Raw genomic sequence first — 20,379 nt, 5'->3', positions numbered from 1 at the left:
TGTGAAACATTCTCACAACAGGAACTGGATAAAATTTGGCCTGTTGCTTACAGTCTGCCCTCAGTTAATCAAGGCTACCCCATTATCTCTAAAATATATATCTAGCATCCAAGGCTCTGGCTACTTTCTATCAGTGGAATCTCTCTTTCCACCACCACTAACTGAACATCTTGTTCTCTAGAAATAGCAAGTCACATGCAGCTCATGAATTACATAGGCATTTTTATGCTTCTCTGCCTTTGCCTATGCTGTTCCTCCCTTCTGGCATATTTTCCCCCAACTTGGCCTTCAAGTCTAAGATTCTGCACTACCTCCGAGAAGCTTTCTCTGACTTTGCAAACACATTTGGACTTGTCTTTTCCTGAGTCCCCATATTACTGTAATGCAAACTTACATCATGGCAATTATGACATTGTATTGCAACTACCTGTCTTCTTATTAAATATAATCTCTTTAAGGATAGGGATGGTGTCTTATTATTTCTGTTTCCAAAGGACAGAACACAGTTTCTGATATGTAAAAGGGGCCAAAAAACGTTTCTTGGATTATCTTTACTGAGAGAGGAGATTAAGGTATCATCTGTTTGACAAAGGCAAAAAAATCCTTCTTATAATAATGTCATGTCCTCTCTACTGACTAATGTTGAACTACTTTGACAAGAGGCCAAGCTCACCTTCCTACAATTAAAGGTACACTTGAAGAGCTAACGTAGCTCTTCAATGTATAATGATATGTGAATGACTAAAAGGAGATTTCTACTGTAGTGCAGTCAAGAGAAAGAAAATCAGGAGATAGGAGGAGAGAGGCATTAGAAAAAAAGAAGATAGAAGTATAACAAACTTTTTTATACTCCAATTTGGCTTAAATCCTCATATAAGAATAATTTGCGGGAATATCAGTGTTCCCTGGTGATTCAATAAATGCTGTTTGTTGAGACTGAGTCACTAAAAGTTGAGGGCATGAGTGGATTATGTCAACGTGAGGTTAGAGCTGGAAGAAAAGTTATAGTATGGTGATGAAAAAGGCATATTATGTATTTTAAGTTCTTTAATAATGATCACAAACAGCTGGGGTAATACACATGTATCGAGTGGCCTGGTGCAAGAGAAAACAGAATGAGCACTCTGGTACTGGCTCCACCTAAAATCTCAGCTTCACCTTAGAATTCTAGCCCAATGTTGGCAGGTTTGTGTTTGTTTCATTTTTTAAGAAAATCCATCAAGCTGTATTTTCTTGTGGAATCTCTCACTATCTAATTGTATTAATTAGTTTGATTTCTTTGTAAACCTTTGAGTGAAGACAAAACATGTTGGAAACGCAGGCAATTGCAGCTTGCCGCCTGTAGACTTGTAAACTCTGCTCAAAAAATGATGAGAAAACTAGGATAGAAGAGTTAATTAACTTGCCCAACACCACAAGCCTCGTAAGTGGTGTAGAGCTGAATGCAGATCAGGCAGTCTGGCTTCAATGGTGATACTCACAATCCACACTCAAGGAGTTCTTAGTCGTGTGTGTGTGTGTGTGTGTGTGTGTGTGTGTGTTTGTGGTGTGCACATGCGCACAGATGCATAAATGTACCACAGACCCCTTTGGAGGTATAGTGAAGTCTAAAGCTTCCTTATTAGAGTAATATCTCAAACACAAAATAAAGGACATAGGGGACAAAGAAAACCAATTAAACTGAAATATGGTTATTAAATGCTCTATGAGGACACAATTTGGTGTTTAACTGATTCCCCAGGAATGGGCTCCACCACCAGAAATGCCCAGGGTGAGATTAGATATTTATTCTACAACTTCAGGAATATCTTAGCCAGATGAAATGTCTGTTGACGCTACAATTTTATGGTTTCAATTTTAACAATTTCCTGAACAATACTTTATACCATGTTTCCAAATAAACAATTCCCTTATTCTTCACACGTCTGGACAAAGAATTTCTGCCTATAGTTGAGACATTTAATAAGGTGTTACTTATAAAGTGAATAGATAATTGCCACCGTTAATTTCCCAGTTAATATTTTTAACAAATCCAGGTATATAAGAATGTAAAGCATTTCACTACTATCTTTTGAATGGGTAAAAGATAAAGAGAAACAAAATATGTGAATAATATTTTATCACTTTTTAATCACGTACATTTTATTAAAAAATGTTTTTGTGATAAAACAAGACACTGACCTATTGAACATTGTATATTTATTATTTTTCCCCTTTCATACAATCTTGGAATATATTTCTACTTAAAACAAATAAGAAACACCCAAAATATAATACTTTTGAAAAACACAGATATACAAAGGACAACATTAGCTACAGAAATGCACCAAAGATTAAGTGGCACAAATCCAATATATATATATTTTTGTGTGTGTGTGAGGAAGATCAGCTCTGAGCTAACATTCATGCCAATCCTCCTCTTTTTGCTGAGGAAGACCGGCTCTGAACTAACATCTACTGCCAATCCTCCTCGTTTTTTTCTTCCTCAAAGCCCCAGTAGATAGTTGTATGTCATAGTTGCACATCCTTCTAGTTGCTGTATGTGAGACACGACCTCAGCATGGCCGGTGAAGCGGTGCATCGGTGCGCACCCGGGATCCGAACCCCGGCCACCAGCAGTGGAGCGCGCGCACTTAACCGCTAAGCCATGGGGCCGGCCCCAAATCCAATATTTTAACATTAGTTAATATTAGATAAATTGACACATGCTATTACATATTAAACCATGCTATTTAAGTTCAAGTAAGTACATTTATTTCCATTCTAATAACCCTGTGATTTTATACATATTTAACACAACAGCAACAATAACAATAATATTATTAGTTAGTATTTGTTAAACCCTTAATGATTGCCGAGCACTGCTAGTTATGTTACATGTGTTTTGGTTTGGTTTTCACAACATCCCTAGAAGTTAAATACTATGTTCATATTTTATATGTGAAGAAACTGAGTCTCAGAAACATTAAAAATACTTGCTCAAGGTTGTACAACAACAAAGTGATGGGACTGGAATTCAACCTACTACAGACTGACTCTCTCTAATTGTTAGATACATGTCCCTCAAAGACAGAGAATCAGACCTTCTACTTTATTGGATCTCCAGCACCCAGCAAGAATCTTAAACAGAGTGGATGCTCATTAAAGAATTATTGAACTAAAGATAGAAATTGTAGAAGTGAGGTTGATATTTAAAAACAAAGATGATGATTTTTGCTGAAGAATGGGAATGAGGCAAAAGTACATTTCACCTTCACTTTTTTTCATTTGTTTGACTTTGAAGCATGAAGGAAGAGTTTATGATTTGGTTAAAAATGAACTGCTATTTCAAATTAAACATGTGCTTTATACCTAGCTCCAACATTACATTTCTTCATAAACATCTGCACATTATTTAACTTCAGATATTAAATATTTGGCTTGGAAGTTATTTGCATTGAAGCATGTTAAGACCTTAAAAACCCAAGATAAATGTAAGAAGTTATTAATGCCATTTCTCTCTCTGCAAGGCAGGGGCTTGTGTTTTTCTCTTGATACTCACAAACTGTCTGAATCCATGATGACAGATTGTTTCCTGAACCCTTTTCATATACTTCAGTCAATTCAAGGAGATACAGTCTATCAGTATATTGTTATTCATAGAAATCTCAGTGTCAGGCAATCTAATCTAGTTTCCCCTCACACACACACACAATGTTAGCAGTGGAAAACTGGAGAGTACTCTATTTGTTTTTCTGCCATCTGTCTTAATAAACCAATCTTAGAGACATCCTAAAACTAGAATATCAAATTTTGTGTGCTCATGGTTTGACATGAGTAGTTATTTTTCAAAGGCATGTTACTTAAAAATAAGATACATTTTGGGTAGAGGTCTGGGCGAGTGGGAAGGGAAAAGAAAATGACATGTTTAGAATCCATTCTGTCCACTTTCCATAAAACAGTCATAACAATTAATCTGCCTGTATTATCCTCAGATTAGAGATTAACAAGGGATGAAGAGGTAAAGTGAATCTCCCAGGACAACACAACTAGGAAATGACAGATCCAAGATTTAATTCTGAGATCCATGTCTATTTAGAGCAATGATCTTTGCCCTTACAGTGATTCAGCCTTGAAGTAGCTCTATGAATTCCCTGAACCTTAGGTTCTTCAGCTGTTAGGGAAATGGATTGGCCAGCTGAATTCTAAAGACTGTTTTGTAATTAAAAAAAATAATAATAAACCAACTTAAAGAGAATTGTGCTATATATTTCTTAAATTATTTTCATCTTTTCTTTCCACAGCTACATTATGTCGGAAATAAGACACAAAACTCATACTAAGACTAATAATATTTTGGCGCATTTTATTTTGGAAGTGAAAAACTTGTCATGAATTTAATGGTTAATAATTTTCCAAATGTTTAGTCTTGGTATTAAATGGATTCTTCATATCTCTGGTATTCAGCCAGGTTTTGAAAGCCAATCAGATTTGAGTAGTTTACTTTCTATGGTTTAAACTTTAAAAACTGCCATTTGATTAATTATTTTCTGTATCAATTATCAGGTGTTATAGTGATCTGTACACCTATTAAGAAACCATACTGTTAAATTCTAAACTGTTCTATTTTGTTCAAAGTAGACTCAGAACTCAAAAAATTGGACCCATTGATTCAAGATTGCTCATCATTATTCAAAAGAATATCTTCACAATATCAATTTGAAAATATTTCTAATGCTATGAAAAAAAAAAAACCTGTCATGCCGAACACTTCTAATTAAAGTTCTACAATTGGACACCATCAGAATATCACAGGGCTGTACAGCTGAGTGAGAATGTTCTGGGTAAGAAGACAAGAGAACACTATTTTATATCAGGCTTCTCTAAACAGTCTTAATCCGAGGTGTGTTTATAGGATTCAGGGGTCTATGAAACCTTGAATTTATGTTCATGATTTTGATATGTGCCTTTTTCTATGAAAATAACCTATAGACTTCAAAAGATTTTCAAATGGATCCATAATCTCAAAGGTTTGCAAACACTGCACTAATTTTTTGGCAAGATGTTTCACATCACTCAACCCTGGTTTCCTTGTTCCTGAATTTAGACTAAATTACTGGAAAGACAGATTCTAAGTTTAATTTTCTATTGCTCTAAGAACAAAACTGATGATATTAAATCTCAGACAAGAAATCTCTGTTCATTGCATTGGATATCTTGGAGTAGTTTTCCCAAGATTTAAATATTGGTTACTTAGTTTCTTCTTCAAAGCTGTCTTCACTTCCTGGTTTCGCAAAGTATAGATAAGTGGATTCAGAAAGGGGGTGAAGATGGTGTAGAAAACAGAGAGAACTTTGTCCACCAGGAAGTTTGTGAAAGGCCACACATAGATGAAGATGCAAGGTCCAAAGAACATTAACACAACTATGAAATGTGCAGTGCAGGTGGAAAAAGCCTTAGGTGATCCTGGGGAGGAGAGATCCTTGAAAGTGACAAGAACAATTATATACGAAGTGAGCAAAAGCAGAAAACTTATAAGAGCAATCACACCACTGGTTGAGATCATGAAGATTCCAAGAACATATATATCTACACAAGCCAGCTGGATGACTAAAGGAAGGTCACAGAAGAAACTGTCTACAACATTTGGACCACAGAATGGCAAATAGAGGGTAAAAGCTAACTGGCTCATTGAGTGCAGGAAGCCCACTGTCCAAGATGTTATCACAAGCCCTACACACACTCTTTGGCTCATAATTATTGAATAATGGAGAGGTTTGCATATGGCAATGTACCTGTCAAAAGACATGGAGATCAGCAGCACAATCTCAGTGCCAGTGAAGAGATGCAGAAAGAAGATCTGAGAAGTGCAGCCTTCAAAGGAGATGGTCTTGTGCTGAGCAAAGAAGCCCATGATCATTTTTGGAGTGGCAAAGGAGGACAGGCACATGTCAATGAGAGAGAGATTGCTGAGCAGGAAGTACATGGGGGAGTGAAGGTGTGGGGTGGACAAGACCATGAACAAAATCAGGCAGTTGCCCAACATGGTCATTAAATAGAAAATGGAAAACATCACAAAGAAGAAAATCTGGAGCTCAGGAGAATCAATAAGTCCAAGTAACATGAATTCAGACACTCTGGAGTGGTTGAACCCTTCCATTGATCCACAGACTCTGCTCTATAATGACAAAATAGAACAAAATGACAGAGCTAGAAAATGTGATACTTCTACAATTTTATATGAACCAGTTATGATATCAGTTAATAATCCACTAGAACATCGATAACCTAAAATCCAACTAATAACTATTTCTCAGTAAAGATTTTTCTTTTTGGAACCACTTAACAATTGCTATCACATATCACTTCAAGTGGACAATTTCTTGGTTTTGACCAGCATCAGTACATGTTGAATTATATTCATCACTTACCCACACAATAACATTCCTGTTCTGAATGCTAAGGAGTTAGATAATTCATATTTATAGAGGAAGATTCCACTAAGTTAGTGTGCTCTACTTAATAAGTCATGTAACTAAAAATTTAAATGAGAGTTGAAAACTCAAAGATTTCTGTTAAACCAAAAGAATGCAATTATGTTGAATCCACTATTGCTGACTATTGCATTTAACTAACAGTGTAACGTCATGATTTCAGAAGTCCCATTTAGTATCCTATGAGGGTGATAAGTAATTTTTCACTTAAATGAACTCCTGTTTTCTTAGCTACAGAGAAATCCAGTTCCATTCTCACTTCACTTGCACATTTTCAAATTGTTTTGTTAGTATTGATAAGTACTATTTTTAGCTATTAATATAGAAATGATAAATTGATTTCTTAATTCCATAAAACCACTGATGACCAAAGGTATTCCTGTAACATACAAGAGTTATTCTCAACTTTATTCCATGATCTTATAGAAATATTCTTTAAAAAGAGAGAGAAAATTCCTCCTTTATTTCTCCTCATGCTATTCAAACAAAGCTAATTTTTTAGACTAGAAAAAAAAAGAAAGATTCTAGGAATGGGCCAGGAAATATACAAGATGAGTTTGGGCATCTTGTAGTACCAGAATAGAAGATGCTCAAAACAAACAAACAAACAAAAAGTCCACATTGATGGTGATATGTCAAAGTGACACCAGAGCTAACTGAAAGGAGAAAAAAAGAACGATGCTTTGAGGATTCAGACTCACTTTTCAAAATTGAGTTTTTGACTACAGTACATTGCAAGTTCTGCAAACGTCTCCTAGGATATTTTTTGTTTAAGTGACCTCCTGTTTTCCCACGTGGAGAAAAATCTGGCTCCATCCTCATGTACTTGCACATATCAAATTGTTCCATCAGTATTGATAAATATTTTTAAAATTTGTCAAAGAGCAATATTCCAGAAATCTTAAAACTGAACTGTAACAAATTGGTTAAGAGGGTGAAGGTGTTCTTGACCTGCTGTGTGACCTTGAGCATACCTCAGTAGCCTCTCTAAGATTTGGCTTCTTTACCTGTGATGATTAAATTTGATTATCTATATAAAGCACTAAGCTATTTCCTGGGCAACACTCAAGAATTCTCTAGGTTTCAAAATCCAAATTTAAGAATACCGTTCAGAAATAATCAGCTTGTTTTATTTCATTGATAGTAGTAATAATAATAGTGGCAAAAATATTCTCACCTAATTTCAATTCAGGGTTGTAGAAAAAGATATGCGCTTTCAAAATCATTTTATCTTTTTGAAGTTAAATTATTTCTTTTCATAAGAAAATTATACAAGTACCTTGATATACTAAATATATTGAAAACTCTCAGCCTCACATATTTGAATATTTCTTCTATTTTCCTGACTTAATAATGTAATTATTATTGAGAACATGAAACTATTATATCTAATTTACATATATAATGAATATACTATATACTCATTGTAAGTGAATAAACAGTTCTCAATTTTTTTTCTCCTTTCTTTTCTAGAAGGGCATCTTTACTATCTATTTAATGGATTCATCCATCTGTATGCCTTCAAGTTACACATATTTTTCTTTACTATTCCTCTATTATTCTTGCTTTATTCAATTATAAAATAAAAATTTTATTGCTACTTGAAGAGCACAAACTACAACTGCTTCTTAAATTCCTTATTTCCAGCTTTTAACCTACCAGCTATGCATCAGGAATCAAAAACACCACATCCTTTGAGAATCACAAGCTTACTGAAATCACCATAGTCCTTAATATGAATCAGAAGCCTGGAGCATGAATATATATTTTCTCTGGTCTTGGTATAAAATCCACTCAAAGGCAGAAACCTTTGGAGATCAGGGATTAGACACCACAATCTACTTGCAGTGGGAGTTATTAAAACATTGAGCCGACTTTTCCCAAAGTTGCAACAAGAACTGCCGAGTGTGTCTTTGCTATTTAAAGTGAGGAGGCACATTCATGATGAAGAAGTGTTCATTAGAGAAACAGGATAACTGGAACTGGCCTAGGAGAAGGCCACCTCTGAGCAGTCATTTAAGGAATATTTAAGAAGCAAAGTATTGCTCCTTTGAATATGGAAATATTCCCACCTCTCTGTCCCAGTGTTCTATGTCCCAAAGTCAGAAAATTACTCTTTTAGGCTAAGGCACTTTGTCACCAGCAAACTCTTGCTTACTGGAAGAATCATGTAAAGGAAGAATCATGCATTAAATTTTCTGACAAGATATTAAAAATTAGTACAAGCTAATAGATATAATGACAGCTGCTGCCATGGGTAGGTGACTTCTGGGGAATGGAAGTTGGAAAGCCCAAAGTAACTGAAGAAGTGAAGACAGGTGTTGAGCAAGTAAAAAAATATAATATTATAATGTTTACAGTAGTATAACTTTAATTGGCAAACGGGACTTTTCAGATGGAACTAGGGTTGCTGATGAACTAACCTTAGAATAGGGAGATCATCCAGGATAATCCTGGTGGGCTCAAATAATCGCAAGTGTCCTTAAAAGTGAAAGACAGATTTTGTAGATATCAATAAACTAATCCTAAAGTTTATATGGGAAGGCAAAAATCCAATAGCCAACACAACACTGAATAAAAAGAACAAAGTAGGAGGACTCATACTAACCATTTCAAGACATGCTATAAAGCTAGTGTAATCAAGACAGCATAGCATTAATGAAAGAATAGATACATAGATGGATGGAACACAACATAGAGCCTAAAAATAGACCCACACAAGTATGGTCAACGATCTTTGACAAAAGAGCAAAGGCAATTCAGTAAAGAAAGAATAGTCTTTATGATAAATGGGTCATAGATCTAAACATAAAACACAAAATTATCAAACTTATAGAAAAAATATAGGAGAAAATTTAAAAGACTTTGGGTTTGGCAATGAGTTCTTAGGTGCAACACCAATATCACGATCTATGAAAGAAAAAAATTAGTAAGTATAATTTTACTAAATTTAAAAACCACTGTTCTGTGAAAAACAGTTACGAGAATAAAAAGACAAGCTACAGACTAGGAGAAAATATCTGCAAAACATTTATCCAGTAAAGAAGTTCAATCCAAGATACACAGAGAAACTCTTAAAACTCAATAATAAGAAAAGAAACACAATTTAAAATGGGCAAAAAGATCTGAAAGACACCTCTCCAAAGAAGATAAAAAATGGCAAATAGACATATTAAAAGATGCTCAACATCATATGTCATTAGGGAATTGCAAATTAAAGCAACAATTAGATACTACTACATACCTATTGGAAGAGCTAAAGTCCAAAAAAACGGACAATACTAAATGCTGTTGAAGATGTGGAGCAACAAGTACACTCATTCATTGCTTGTGGGAATGCAAAAATGGTACACTATCTTTTGAAGTCTGGAAGTTTCTTACAAAGCTAAACATAGTCTTACCATATGATCAGGCAGTCACATTCCTAGGTATTTACCCAACTGATTTGAAAACTTAAATCCAAATAAAAACCTGCTCGTGAATGTTTATAACAGTTCATTGATAATAGCCAAAATTGGAAGCAACCATAATGTCCTTCAGTGGGTGAATGGATAAACCAACTGTGGTACATTCATAAAATGGAATATTATTCAGCAATAAAAGGAAATGAGCTATCAAGCCACAAAAAACATGGATGGATATTAGGTGCATATTGCTAAGTGAAAGAAGCCAGTCTGAAAATGATACATACTAAACGGTTTCAAATGCATGACATTTTGGAAAAAGCAAAACTACAGAGAGAGTAAAAAAACAGTAATTGTCAAAGGTGCAGGGGGAAGATGAGAGGTTTGAATAGGTGAAGCAAAAGAGATATTTTAGGGTGTGAAATTTTTCTGTATAATACCGAAATGATAGATACATGATATTATGGATTTATCAAAACCATAGAACTTTACAGCATAAGAATGAATCTTAATTTATGCAAATTTTAAAAAATTATTTAGGATGTTGGGGAATCCCAGGATGAAATGTAGACTGCAAGAAAAAAATGTAACAAATGTATGAAATGACTTCACTGAAAGTGATGGGAGGAAAAGGGGCTGACCTGAGTAACTTTGGAAATTAGTGGAATCTGTAAGATTAATGGCAAAAAGAACTGCAGTTAAGCATTATATCCTAGTTGATAGAGTTGTTTCCCACGGGATATGGGTTAACAATTTGATACTGCTGTATACATGGCTACTGGTATTGAAGAACCAAGTCAATGGATGGTGGATGGTGGTAACCAAGTTTCTCACTGTTGGAGTGGGAGTATACAGATGAACAAAGGGAATAGGCCAGGATGCTCCGTGGGGTAAAGGATTAACGTTGGAAACATCAGTATGAATTCATGTTAGGCTCAATAGAGACACAGATTTTTACAGACTGAAAGATTTATAGATCCCTGTATATGTGAAGGTTAGTATATCACATATTCCCTCATTCTGTTAGCGACAGAGCCTAGAGCAATGACACCCCAGTAGCAATAAACACACCTAGCGCCCAGACCACAGTTTCTAAAACCATTCTACAAGAAAAAGACGCAGGGCTTCTTAGATTCGAGGACCACAGAAACGCAGGTCCTTCTTAACACAGAATCTGCTGATTCCTCCTGGTTTCCTCTTCCTTCAGTGTGCCCCAGAAATTCTCTCAGAGAAATAAGGTGGGCAACCACAGAGCTCAATGGATTTTTTTACCATTTGTTGCCTGACATTCAGTGTCTTGAAATTTGTTGTTTTGTAGATTTTGTCAATTTTTTTGTTGTTTCAGGCAGGAGGGTAAATTCAGTCCCTCTTACTCCATCTTGATCAGAGCAGAAATCTTGGTTTATTTTAATAACTGATTAAAATTTTTAAACACAAATAACACAATTCATTTACTTCATATGTCAATAGGTGATACAAATCAAATGGATAAAATTAACATGACTATTTTTAAAAGTAAGCAATTCACATGAAAATTGAATCCATGAAAAAATACATTTAATGAATAAACATTGTTTGCAACAGTCAAAATTGAAAGCTATAATAAATATAATACTTCTGTCTTTTCCAAATATCAACTCTTTGAAAGAAAGCAAATACTACTATTGGAAATAGTAAGGATATATTAATATAATTTCATATATTGTTGGTGGAAAATTAAATTGACAGAATTTCACTATACATCAATGTTTATACCTTGTGACTCAGTAATTGTACTTTTAAAAATTTATTCTCAGAAAATAACCAAGTGTGAAAATTTATATTTAAACATTATTATACGAACTTAGCTTAAAATAGCAAAAATCTAAATATACAAAAGCAGTGATTATTTAGATTAATAATAACCAAAAATGGTAACTGAATAATTCATAGTGATTTAAAAGAGTATTGTCATCTATATTTACTTATTTAAAACATGCCCATAATATTAAGAATAATGAACAAGTTGTAAACTGCATGTATAATATGACCCAATTCTGATAAAAATAATAACGTGCTTATATATGTAACACTGACAAAATTTTAACGTTAAATATTTCTGTGTGGTGTAATTTTCTCATTATTCTTTAATTCCTTTCTTTAATAAATATTTATGAGCACCATCTTTGTGCCAGGCAGTAGACAAAACAAGCAAACAAATCTCTGCTTCCATCGATGTTATATACCATGAAAAAACAGGCAATAAGATAAGTATATAGAACATATGTCATGTTAAAACGTGACAAGTGCATTACAAAAGTAATGCACGGAGGCTGCCACAGTCGCATAGTGGCATAGTGGAGTTAGTGCACTCCACTTCAGTGGCCAGGGATTTGCAGGTTCAGATCCTGGGCACAGACCTACGTACCGCTCATCAAGCCATGTTGTGGAGGCATCCCATATACAAAGCAGAGGAAGATTGGCACAGATGTAACTCAGGGCCAATCTTCCTCACCAAAAAAAAAATAAAAATAAAAATAAACAAAAAAAGTAATGCAGGCATATGGAGTTTTGTGGGAGTGCACTGCAAATTTCAATAGGATGAGGGCCCACCCAGTGGTGCAAATTGTTAAGTGTGCGTGCTCCACTGCCGTGACCCAGGGTTCGCCGGTTCGGATCCCGGACGTGCACCGACGCACCGCTTGTTAAGCCATGTTGTGGCAGCGTCCCATATAAAATAGGGGAAGATGGGCACGGATGTTAGCCCAGGGCCAGTCTTCCTTGGCAAAAAAGAGGAGGATTGGCATCAGATGTTAGCTCAGGGCTGGTCTTCCTCACACACACACAAAAATTCAATCAGGTGGCTAGGGAATTTCTCACATGGAGGGCGACATTTGAGAGAAATTCTGAATGAAATCATGCAGTGAGTCATGATGATATCTTGGGAAATCTCATTCCAGACAGAGGAAACAGTAAGTCAAATGTCTTGAATAGGGAGCAGCTTGGCATGTTCAAGGATCAGGAGGCCAGTAGTGCTGAACAGAGTGAATGAGATGGGATGTAGTAGGATAAGAGGTCAGAGAGTGGAAAGGGTTAGGAGTTGGGGTGTATAGAGAAGGTTGTATGGACCTTTACAGACAACAAGGAAAGACTTTAGCTCTTACTTTAAGTAAGATGAAAGTCACTGAGGATCTTGAGAAGAGAAGGGAGATGACATGACTATATTTGAACCAGATCATTCTGGATGCTCAGCTGAGAATAAACTAAAATGGGACAAGAACAGAAGTGAGACAAGTGAAGAGGCTACAGCCATAAAGTGGGCAGAAGATGATCCTGATTTGGTCCTAGGAGGTAGAATTTGAGGGAGAGATGATCTAATCAGGCAATTTTATGATGGCAGAGCTAATCTAGACTTGTTAACAGATTGGATGTGGAATATGAGAGAAAATATTTCTAAAATATTATGAATCCAAAATTTTGGACTAGAGACTGGAAAGATGGAATTACAATTAACCAAGATTGGGGTGTGGGGTGGGGAGAGGTGTGTGGTGAAGATCAGGAGGCAGTCTGGCATGTTACACTTGAGGTGATACTAAGGCATGAAAGTAGAGCTGTGGCCATGGCATAGGCTGCTGGGTAGAAGAGCCTAGAGTTCATGAGAAACATATGTGCAGAGGGTATCAACATAGAGATGGAATTTAAAGCCAAGAGAGCTGAGTAGCTAAGGAGAAACTCTCAAAGAAGAAGGAGGGAATAGCTGGTTAGGTGGAGAATAGTCTATGAAAGTGGAGAGTCCTGAGAAGGCAGTGATCCACTGTATCGAGTGCTGCTCAGAGGTCAAATGTGGTGAGACCTGAATAAGGATCATTCATGATCATGACAAAAGCTGTTTTATTGGTATGACTGGGTGAATTGAAAAGGAAGGAAATTTGAAGCAGACGGTATAAATGTGCCAGTCTGATAAGGCTGCATACTATATGATTCCAACTATATGACATTCTGGAAAAGGCAAAACTATAGACAGTGAAAACGTCCGTGGTTGCCAGGGGCTTGAGGGGACAGGGCAGAGAGGGAGGGATAAATAGAGCACAGAGGATTTTTAGGGCAGTAAAACTATTCTGTATGATGCTGTAGTGGTAGATATATGACATGCATTTCTCAAAATCCGTAAAATTGTACACAAAATGTGAACCTAATGTAAACAATGAACTTTATTTTAAAATAATGTATCAGTATTTGTTCAATTATAAGAAATGTACCATACTAATATAAGATATTAATAAGGGAAAATATGCATATGTAGTGGGGAGCAGAGGGTATATGTGAACTCTGTGTTTTCTGCTCCACTTTTCCGTAAATCTAAAACTGCTCTAAAAGAGTCTATTTTTTTTTTTAAGTATAAACAACCTTTGAGGGGCTTTGCTGTAAAGGGAAGGAGAGAAATTAGGTAATATATGGAGGGAGAAAGGTGACAAAGAGGTTTTATTTAAGATGAAAAAAATGTGGTTATATGTTAAGGGAAAAAATCCAATAGGGAAGAAAAAGTTAATAGTACAGAAGAGAGAAAGAATTACCAGAGTAATTGATCTTAGTAGGAAAGAGGGGCTGGATTCTGACGCACAGATGGAGGAGTCGACTTTTGTAGGAGCAGTATCACATCACCCGGTCTCAGGAGAGATGAATGAAAACAGGTTCCAGATGCAGTTATAAGGATAGATGTAGTGGTAGGAGCTTGAGGAATTCTCTTGTGCTCTTTTTCTCAGTGAAATAGTAAGCAACATGATAAGCTGAGAGTGATGATGGGAAAGGAGATATTTGAGGAATAAAAACATTTTTTCTATAGCCTAAATATTTTTACCTTGCACATAATTTATATACTAATATTTGATTATTTTTTAAAATAAATATAAAAAAATAATCCTAGATTTTTTGCATTTTGGGTTCCAGATTTGTTTTGGATGCTGCCCATTCACTGTACTCATAAGAGACTTGAATTTGGATAATTTAGTTAGGCAGAGAGGCAGTACCAGGAGATGCTTCTGTTTTGCTAGAGGAGATCTGATTGGCTCTGGATCGCTGTGTTGTTCCCAGTCCTATGGCTAAGGCGGTGGTATTTTTCAGATAACAGATGGCAAAGATTGCAGCAAGAATAGCTCCCTTGATAGCCTAGGTCTCCTGTGTTGTTCTGGGAGACATCTCTGGAGGCCCAACCTATAGTCTGTTTTTCTAGATTTTTCAACTATTTTGTAAGCACATAATTCTCTATATTAAATCATATTATTTTTTAAATAACTAGAATTGTTTCTACTATCTGTGATAGATTCCTGACTGGTCCACTAAAAAATGGTCATCATTATACTCGGTGTGAAATCAATTGGGGTTGAAATCAACAAATAGCTAGAAGTAATAAAAATCTGTGAGGAGTAATCATGAAGTTCTGGAAAAAAGAAAGTGAAATGTTTACATAATCTTTTCACATGAAAATAACCAGCTTTATTTGCCTTCCTCTCATTATGGAAGAAAAATTGGCAGTTTAATTTCTTTCAGAATATGCTTATAAGCGTAATATTTCCCTCAATGATATTTTTTCAACTCTTTGATATCTGAGCAGAGTCATGAGTTTACCGCCCTAAGTCATTTATGAAACTTCATCAGAGAAACCATTCTGATGCTTAAAGCCTTAAAATGGTTTCTTATTGTAATTGCAAAATAAATCAAACTCATTACACTCCCTTCATAGATGCATATATGTGTTGGACACTACAATATCTCCAACTTTAATTCTAATTATTTCCACATTCACTTCTTATACCTCAGTGAATTCGAACTTTGCTGTGTTCCTTAAATATACCAAGTTCATTACCATCTTCAGGTTTTTGCACTACCTGTTCCCTCTGCCTAGAATGCTCTGCCTCCAGATAGTCCCATGGTTGACTCACTCTTTCACTTTATATAGCTATCAGCCAAAATGTCACCTCTTCATGAAGTCTCTGCTTAAAGACTGAAAGTAAACTGATTATCCCCACTCCACTCTCTAACAATCACCTATCATCTATCTATCTATCTATCTATCTATCTATCTATCTATCTATCTATCTATTTATCTATCATTCTGCATTTCTTTTTAGTTTCTTCAGGACAATATCTCTCCCTGAAATCATGCTGTTTATATTCTATCTTGATGGCTGTCTATTCCCACTAGATTGTACCTCCAGGAGAGCAGTGACTATACTCATCTCATTAATACCTCATTCTCCCAATGCCTAGAATACTCCTGACAAATGGAAGATGCTCAATAAATGCAGTATATGGAAACGAGTAAGTTAATTTCACATGAAATTCTCCAGTCTTGATTTTCTTTTTTTTTTTTTTTTCTTCAGTTAGGCTATGTGCTGATTAAACAACCTCCTCACAGAAGCTTTAACTTCTTGGTTGCGAAGGGTATAAATCACAGGATTCAACAATGGAAAAATCACAGTGTGAAAGAGAGAAACCAACTTGTCAGCTGGGAAGGCTCTGAAGGGGCGAGTGTAGATAAAGATGCCAGGACCAAACATGAGAAATATAACAATGATGTGGGTGGTGCATGTGGACATGGCCTTGCTCTTCCCCCATGAGGAGGACCCACGTACATGGCAGAGGATGACCGCATAGGAGGCCAGAAGCCCTAGGAAGCACAGGAGGGTCATGAGACCACTGTTGAAGACCATCAGGAGCTCCACTACAAAGGTGTCTGTGCAGGCCAGCTTGATGACCTGAGGCACATCACAGAAGAAGTTATCCAGTAGGTTTGGGCCACAGAAGGGCAAGTGGAGGATGAGGGCCACCTGGATAATGGAGTGGACAAAGCCTCCAAACCACAGAGCCAACAGCAAGACATAACAGGCTCTAGGGTTCATGACAGCTGAATAGTGCAAAGGATGACAGATGGCCATGTAGCGGTCAAAGGCCATCACAACAAGGAGTAACCCCTCCCCTCCTCCAAGGAAGTGCAAGAAAAAGAGCTGGGTGATGCAGCCTCTGTAGGAGATCACCTTCTTCTCAGAGAGGAAGTCCACCAGCATCCTGGGAGCCACAATGAAGGAGTAGGATGCATCCAGGAAGGCCAAGTTGCCCAGAAAGAAGTAGAGGGGGGTTGTGAGGCCAGGGTCTGATCTGATGGTGAGGATGATGAGGAAATTTCCAGGGAGGATGATGAGGTAAAAAATTAAAACTAGCACAAAGACCAGGAGCTGAATATCTCGAGACTGGGTCAGACCAAGGAAGATGAATTCTGTCACCACTGTACTGTTCTCACTCTCCATCTCCTCTCTCTGGAGTGTATCAAGAAGCAGAATTTATCATTATTACTATTTCTTCCACCTAGACTCTAGTTCTTCTCCAGCTAAAAATATTTGATATATCCATCACTTCAGCTAAAAACAACATGTCCAACCCTCTCCAGTATCTTGGGTAAACTCTGAACTTTTCTATCCTCCAGATTTAAAGCAAATAACAAACAAATATATCCTGTTCTCAAAACCACTCTCATATCCCCGTTCAACCATGTGTTTCTGTAGGACTGCTCTCCACTTTAAGAGTCTGACATCCCACACCTTGGGATCCTTAGCTTCTTGAGTCATAGAAGTTTCCTGATTGAGATACAATCTAACTCCAATTATCAAGATCTTCACATTTTTGTGGTTGTACTGTGCTTGAAGTTTAGCTCTTTTCTTGCATATATGCCCCTTTTGTTCTCATCCACCAATCCCAAATTTTTACTAAGTATTTCCTTCAGTTTCTGTGGAATTCCCGGTTCCTGCCCGCTAACTCCCTGTCTTGCTCTCTATATTCTCTTATCATCCCCCTCTGGTCCAGTGTCCTTGTATTACCTTGATCCAAACTAATCACCAGGATCCCAACAATAACTCTACTTTTCACCTAACTTAAAGATAATCTCCTAGCTGTATCTCTGGTTAAGTACCACTTTTGTAGACACTCCATACCTTGTTCATGCAGCTTAAGTAACACAATCTGAATCTCAATTACTTATTATATAGTCCCAATCTTCTTTCTCTGATCCTAGTATGACACTCAAGGGAGAACCTTTCAACAAAGAATATGCTACAATACAAAATTTGCTAGTATAAAAGTTTTAAAAATTAATTTTCTCAACTCATAAAATCATAGCATAGAAGAGGTAGAAGTAACAATAAAGATCCTATAGTCCTATCCATTCTTTTCAAAGACAAGAAAAGTAAGGCTACTCTGGTTACATGACTTAAGTTTATAATGAGTGTTCTTTTTTGTTCTGATTGACAAGTAGTAGAAGAATGCAGGTGTGTACTATTTAGTTAAATACATAAAGAAATTATTAACACAGCTTTAATCAATGGATGCTCTTTTTTGTGTACTTAAATAATTAAAATTATACTGCTAGTCTAAAATCACTGCTTTACAGAGCTTAGAATTAGAAGATGAACTGTCTGAATAAAAGAATACTAGTTGTTGAGGGGAAAATCCAGATTTAAGGCTCAATCTGCTTAGTGGTATGTGCTTCTTCAAGAAGGGGCACATCATGATCTGTTGAGGAGTGGAAAGAAAAGGGTATTTTATATATATACATAACATCTATATAATTATGCTTACATATGTGTATACCACTGCATTTTAATTTTATTCTTTTAAAAATGCTACTTTTTGTGTGTGTGTGTGTGAGGAAGATCAGCCCTGAGCTAACATCCATGCTAATCCTCCTCTTTTTGCTGAGGAAGACCGGCTCTGAGCTAACATCTATTGCCAGTCCTCCTCTTTTCTTTTTTTTCCCCCGAAGCCCCAGTGGATAGTTGTATGTCATAGTTGCACATCCCTCTAGTTGCTGTATGTGGGATGCGGCCTCAGCATGGCCTGAAAAGTGGTGCGTCGGTGTGTGCCCGGGATCCAAACCTGGGCTGCCAGTAGCAGAGCGCGCGCACTTAACCGCTAAGCCATGGGGCCAGCCCACCAAAATGCTACTTTTTAATATATATAATATATTATTAGTATAATAGTATATATCCACTTTATAAATAAATGTGCATATATTTAAGGTAGATGCTTAAAAAATGTTTTATTATGGGTATGAAATGTTTTTCAAGTTTGAAAATTGCTAATCTATAGAAAAATACAATGTAACATATACCAATGTTCCCCATGTATTTAACTACAGGGGAAGGGAAAATCTTTGACAGAAAATGCTAGTGAGCCAGTACTTAGAAAAGAAAGACAGGAAGAGAGAAGAGTGAGGGAAAGAAAGAAGAGGAGAGAAATAGAAAAGCCAGAAAAACACACAAAAACCAGTTAGTCTATATAGTGCATTGTTAGGGTACATGTTTTAGGAAACATTAAAAATATCTGCTTTAAGTATCTCTAGAGCTGAATAATGTAGTTAATATATGGGTTTCCATGTGTCACTACCAGCTGCAGCTGGAATTTATGAAAATCATACTTCAACATGTCAGCATATATATGTATACAAACACCGCCACACACACACCTACACAAGATTTTAATAGAAAAAAATACTTTGTAGGCTCTTCAAATTAGCTTCTCTGCTCACTTCTTAACTTTTCTCCACCTAGGCAGCGATTTGTCTCAACACTCATTCCATCATCTGCCTGGGAAAATACACACAGTAATGTAAGTCAAGAGCCCCCTTCTACTTACTCTTAGGTTTTGTGCATTCCACAAGCTCAATCAGAGTAGGTTATTTCCTGATGTGTTACTGTTTAATGATATCTCCAAGACCTCAGAGGATTTCTGGAAGTCTTTGTGACTGAGGGTTATAGGCTCTTCCACTCTGCCTATTTCCTATCTTTCATCTCTGGTATCTCACTATTACCTATCAGATGGGATTCCATACTACCTGATATCTTTGATCCATTTTTCTTCCCATATCCCATTCTCACTATGTCTCTTCCATACCTATGATTCTGAGACAGTGGTTGGTATAGATCCAGAGACTATATATCAGACGAGCATTTCTCTCGGTATAATAAAATAAATTTCTGGGAAAAAAAACCTACAAATTACAGCATCTTCAGGACAAAATATTCTATTTTAGCCAAATTAGTCAGATAATTACTGGGAAAAGTATTGTTGATAGAGGCTGAAACAGAAATCTAAATGCTCACCACCATATCTCTAATCTTCCTTGCCATTTCAGCTAATTCAGAGATTCATCTGACTCTGGCAATGATGATATAGTAGAGGAGCAGGGAAAGCAAGGGAGAAGGGTGGAGACACAAACTTCTAAAGGCAACATTGTGTGGTCTGGAGTGCAAGCTGTGGTCAGACCAGCTCCTGGAGCCAGGTGTTTAGAGCCCCAAGGGGCTGACTCCCCCATCTCTTTGAACCATTTCCTCATGCTTCCTTCCTTATTTTCCTTCTTTTCTCCTTCTCTCCCCTTTCCTTCATCACCAAGGCTTTATTTTTTTAATTTATTTTTCTAAATTGGATTGTGGTTTCTTTTCCCCAGTTAATTTATTGTCTCTCATTTTCACCTA

At 36.4% G+C, this 20,379-nt stretch overlaps 2 protein-coding genes across 2 annotated transcripts; both read right to left on the bottom strand.

The window, feature by feature from the left end:
• Positions 1-5,001: 5,001 nt before the first annotated feature.
• Positions 5,002-6,139, bottom strand: LOC101389253 (olfactory receptor 4K2-like). The gene has a single exon (XM_004421329.2). It carries the CDS (start codon positions 6,137-6,139, stop codon positions 5,180-5,182), a length of 960 nt encoding a protein of 319 aa, XP_004421386.1. The 3' UTR covers positions 5,002-5,179.
• Positions 6,140-16,236: 10,097 nt separating this feature from the next.
• Positions 16,237-17,434, bottom strand: LOC101387104 (olfactory receptor 4N2). Its single transcript, XM_004421959.2, has one exon. It carries the CDS (start codon positions 17,158-17,160, stop codon positions 16,237-16,239), a length of 924 nt encoding a protein of 307 aa, XP_004422016.1. The 5' UTR covers positions 17,161-17,434.
• Between the last annotated feature and the right edge of the window lie 2,945 nt (positions 17,435-20,379).

The sequence above is a fragment of the Ceratotherium simum genome, chromosome 3 (assembly GCF_057802395.1).
Source record: "Ceratotherium simum simum isolate JZ-2026a chromosome 3, ASM5780239v1, whole genome shotgun sequence".
Lineage (NCBI taxonomy): Eukaryota > Metazoa > Chordata > Mammalia > Perissodactyla > Rhinocerotidae > Ceratotherium > Ceratotherium simum.
This window is presented reverse-complemented; position numbering and strand designations above follow the sequence as displayed.

What these genes read in the sequence shown, in the direction of transcription:
- LOC101389253 (XM_004421329.2), bottom strand. Translation starts at nt 6,139, where the DNA reads ATGGAAGGGTTCAACCACTCCAGAGTGTCTGAATTCATGTTACTTGGA.
- LOC101387104 (XM_004421959.2), bottom strand. Translation starts at nt 17,160, where the DNA reads ATGGAGAGTGAGAACAGTACAGTGGTGACAGAATTCATCTTCCTTGGT.